This window comes from Lycium ferocissimum, chromosome 11 (assembly GCF_029784015.1).
Source record: "Lycium ferocissimum isolate CSIRO_LF1 chromosome 11, AGI_CSIRO_Lferr_CH_V1, whole genome shotgun sequence".
NCBI lineage: Eukaryota > Viridiplantae > Streptophyta > Magnoliopsida > Solanales > Solanaceae > Lycium > Lycium ferocissimum.
In genome coordinates this window covers 51,180,495-51,185,280 of record NC_081352.1, presented here as the reverse complement: position 1 = coordinate 51,185,280, position 4,786 = coordinate 51,180,495, and the positions used below count along the sequence as shown (strand labels likewise).

Below are 4,786 nucleotides of genomic sequence, written 5' to 3'. Positions count from 1 at the left end.
AGTATATTTTCAAGCTCATTAGTCATATTACAAGGTTCACAACAATAAAGTCATTGCCAATAATCCATTTGATATTGACTTCAACTTCACTTCTAATACCACAAAAAGCTTTCCAAGAATAAGAACCCCCTTTTGACCATTGCACATTAACAGGATGTTTCCCATTCAGATATATTAGCCGATGTGATGATTAATTATTGTTTTAATATAAAAGGAATTTTGATTGTTCGTGTGTTTCTTCATAACATATTGTGTATATTTTTAGAGAAGTTTGTAATTGATTTGGATGAAGCATTACGTGAAAGATAGTTGTGAGGATATTTTGAAAAATAGAAGACCATTATTAGACAATGGCGGTACAAGTTAAAACGACTATTTGAAAGCGCACGTTCGGAGGAAGAAGCTCGTGAAAATTGAAGTGCCGAGTTGACCCGAGAAAATTGGAATAAGCTTTGTGATTGTTTGTGTGTTGATCATAATATAAGGTAATTTATATTCATGTTATTATCCTTGTTGATTAAGTTACATATATTTATATGTTCTTTGTAGAAACGATGCGACATAAACAAGGCCAATCGAAGTAAGCTTAAAATTAATCATTTCATGGGGTCAAAAGCGTTTGTACCGGCTCGTGCTGAACTTGTAAGTTATACCATTTTTGTTCTTTTTACTAACAATATTTTAGTTCTACTTCATATTAATATTTTATTTTATAGGCTGAAAATGGAGTAGAGCCTGATAGAATTGAGTTCTACAAGAGTACTCATTACTCGACTGAAAAAGGATGGTCATCTCTAGAGGCTGAGACAAACTATGTAAGAAAATTATTATTTTAATACCATATCCATTGCATTTGTCCGGGTAAATATTCTTCAGAAGTTGTGTCTTCCTTCTTTTTGGCTTAGAAATCGAGATTAGCCTTGAATAATTCATAATAAATTTTTTCTTGTGATTGAACTTTAAAATAATGAAAATTCTACTTTACAACAGAAACAACTACTCAAGTCAATTCCCGAGCGAGTTTGGTGAATTCCATTCTACCAAGGAATATTGATTTTGATAGTGTTCCCAGAAAACTGATTTCCAATCTAGATGTTGTGTTCGCTGAAAAAATTTGTGTGTTGTGCTGCTATTTGGTAGCGTGATTTTCACTGCAATATAGTTGTATTTGCTGCTAGATTATAATTTAATATTACTATTCTTATGCAGAACACCATGAAAGATTTGAAAGATATATATACTTCGGGAGAGCCGGGAGAGCCTTGCATGACTATTGATCAAATTATGGATACTGTACTTGGTACAAAATCGGGGTACATAAAAGGTCTCGGTTATGGTCCGAAACCTGATACTACCAGAGCCACACAAAGAAGAACAGCAGAGTTAGAAGACTCCCTTAGAAAGACGAAAGAGGAAGCTGCTAGTGCCCAACATGATTTACAGAAACGATTAAATGCAGCTGAAGTTGTGGTAGAAACCCAGCAGTCCAAGATAGAAAACCAGCAGTCCCAGATAGAAACTCAGCAGGCCCAGATACAAGCATTAAATTCTCAACTGGTTACTTTAGCAGCACGCCAAGAGGAAATGTTTAAAAAAATGCAACATTTTGCTAGCTCATCGCCATCAAGGTTAGAAGTAACACAACTTTACATGATAAGTTCTATTTTTGTTCTTTTATTATATATGCCTCTTATACAACTGTACTCATCAAAACTGGAATAAACATGAAGGAAAGAGTAGTACTCCTCATAAATCTAGCTAGACACTTGAAACATAAAAAGAGTTACTGCTATTAGGAGAAGATATTAGAATTGTTGTTGTTGCAGCAGTCTTTAAACTTTGAGATATTTATTTATCCAGGATAATACTCATTAATTGGTGGTCCTCTTTCATATACTAAACTAGACTTGAAGTTAGGAATAGTTGATTGTTTTCATGATTGCAGATTTGCAGTAATTAGTTTATATGTTCCAGTTAAGCTTCTGCAAACTCTTAGTTCTGGTTTTTTTTTTTTTTTTTTTCCCGGGTAACTAACATTGTATTATTTACCAAGCAAGTCTGTACAACTCAAACAAAAGAAAAAAAACAATCACTACTGGAACTGGACATTCCCCAGCTTCCAGTGCACACTCTCCTCATTTACGAAGCCTCTATACCACTCATACCAGGTTTGGACAGCAGTCTAATCTACTCAACTGGCTAGTTAATTTTGGAAATAAGCTAGCTCTATAGTAAACTTCCTGGATTATCAATCACACTATTGCCTCCCGAGATCTTTGCTTCTGCTTAAAGACTCTCCCATTACGTTCAGGCCTTTATTACATTCTTTTTTTGCCATTGTTAATTGGTCTCTTAATCATATTCATTTATTTTCATTCTTTAGACAGCTTTTCTTTTGTACAATTTTCCACAGCTAATAAAAAAAAAACATGTGGAAGACATAAAAAGTGTACGAAAAGAAAATCATAGCTTGAGTGGAATTATGGTTCTGAAAGGCAATGAGTTGTGGCCAAAGTGTTCTTAGGTAAATACTAGACAGCCTCATGTAGAATAAGCATTTTGGCACAGAAAAGGCACTGATCATGTTACCAGAGCAATCTCTAATGATGCCCCCAATACCTGCAAGACCTTTAGCTTTCATGTAACTACCATCAGTATTAATCCTGAATTGTCCCACCAAAGGCTTACTCCACATAACCTGTTTAGTGTTAAGAACAGGTCTCAAAGACCACGAATCTACAAAGCTTGAACCGAGACAGTGTAGTATCACATTTGGGAAAAGCAATACCAATAGCAGCTTTCATGTTCCAAAAATTGTTTTGTACCTTCTACTCCAATACTATTTATTCTTCTAATGAAAGCAGCAGAGTTGTTCAATGTTTTCATACCCATAATGTTGCTTATGTATTGATGATGTTCCAAATTGCTAAACCATTTTGATGAACTCAATTTAGCTTTGGATTGTGCACTCATAACCATTGAGCTTTGAATTCTTCAACTTCTACACTTTAAATCTAATCTTATTTTTCTTCTCTCTTTTCCGCAGGTATTAAATGTGGGAATTGAATCAAGACTGATTGCAAGCTAAGTGTCACCACATTATTAGTATTTTGGAAGAAACCTGCACTATCTGTCTTAGTTTAGGAGTAATATTTCATATATTTCAGTTGGATTGGTACTTTGGAAGAAACTGCATTGTCTATCTTAGTTTAGCAGTAATATTTAGTATATTTCAGTTGGATTTTCTTGTTAGTAGACATATTTTACTTTTATTTAGGAGTTTGTAATGAGATATGATCTCAGTACAATTTTAGTTGTTAATTATATGATCATGGGTGAATTGTATCATTATCTGGCATGTTTTATTATTTTGTTTTCAATTTATGCAATTCTAATTTTAAAAATTATTACCTACAAAATAATTAAACGTCATTGAATGTCTATAATTAGTGACAAATATTTTGTCATTAAAGGATTAATTTTTGGCGACGACTAAACTAAATTTTTCTAGACAGATATATTTTCGTCACGAAACAAATTTGTTCGTCATAAGTTGATTACATTTAGTGACAAAAATATATTTGTCCCAGTATCCTCCTCTTTGTTGGGTACGAATTAATGCTTTATGTTATGACAATTGTAATTGTCACTAATCATGACAATTTATAGTGATGATTTTTTTTTTGTCAGCAAAAGCAATACTATTAGTGACGAGATGATAGATTCAACTACAAAATTGTAAACTTTGTTTATAACAACAAATTTGTCACTAATCCCTATACGTTTAGGGACGAAACATTTTTTTGTATATAAAAGGTAGTCTTTAGTGACGAAATTACATTATTTCCGCTACAAAATACATATAACTTTTGAGACAATTTATATCGTCATTGAACAGACTAAATAATTAGTGACAAGGTAGTTTCGTCGGTATTAATAGTCTCTTTAGTGACAAAAACACACTATCAACTACGATAATCTATCCTTTTTATGACAAATATGTTTGTCACAAATACTATGCATTTGGGGACGAAAGGAAGATTTCGTAGTTAATAAATTTTATTTAGGGACGAAACACTAAGTTGTCTTTGTATACTTTTAGCGACCCGCTTTTAGGGACGAATGATTGACGAAATTTTTTTCGTCACACAAGATTTTTGGTGACGAAATATGACTTATAAAAGATCACAAGATTAAATGACATTTTGGTATATTCTACATATCTTTAATTCAAGACCACAAGATTCAAAAGTTTTCTTTACTTTCTTAAACATTGTTTCATCACATTTGGAGCACTTAGATGTTTTTTAAGTTACTATCTGCTAAATTGCTTTACGAACTGCAAAAAATTAAATGTTGACGAGAACAAAACAAATGAATAATAATCTGTTAGTATTGCAATAGAGATAGTAAAAGAAGTTCACCCTAATGTTTAGATTACAAACATTCCTGTCAGATAGATATCTATACTAAAGGAATTGGGACATAAATGATGAGAAGATACTTAACTCAATGGCTTCTCCTAGTTTTAAAATTCATAGACTTTTTTCGAATATACAGGTGTTTACACCATAAAACGGAAAAGGGTCAAAAATGTCCTTAACCTATTAAAAAGTCTCAAAAATGCTCTGCTCTCCTTCCACATATTGGATCAAATTTGTCCCTCCTTGTATCTATTTGTCACGATCTAGATCACGGTCATGATGGAACCTACACTATCCCCTTGGTAGGTGTACCATTCCCAAAATCATTAACCTCTTTTGGAAAACAAGTGCAGAATTTAAGT

The 4,786-nt window shown here is 32.8% G+C and overlaps 1 protein-coding gene across 1 annotated transcript; it reads left to right on the top strand.

The window, feature by feature from the left end:
• The first annotated feature begins 486 nt into the window (after window positions 1–486).
• LOC132037063 (uncharacterized) lies at window positions 487–3,380 on the top strand. The gene is made up of 4 exons (XM_059427494.1): window positions 487–642; window positions 717–815; window positions 1,210–1,628; window positions 3,047–3,380. The coding sequence occupies exons 1-4, from the start codon at window positions 604–606 to the stop codon at window positions 3,051–3,053; spliced, it is 564 nt and encodes a 187-aa protein (XP_059283477.1). The 5' UTR covers window positions 487–603; the 3' UTR covers window positions 3,054–3,380.
• The last annotated feature ends 1,406 nt before the right edge of the window (window positions 3,381–4,786 follow it).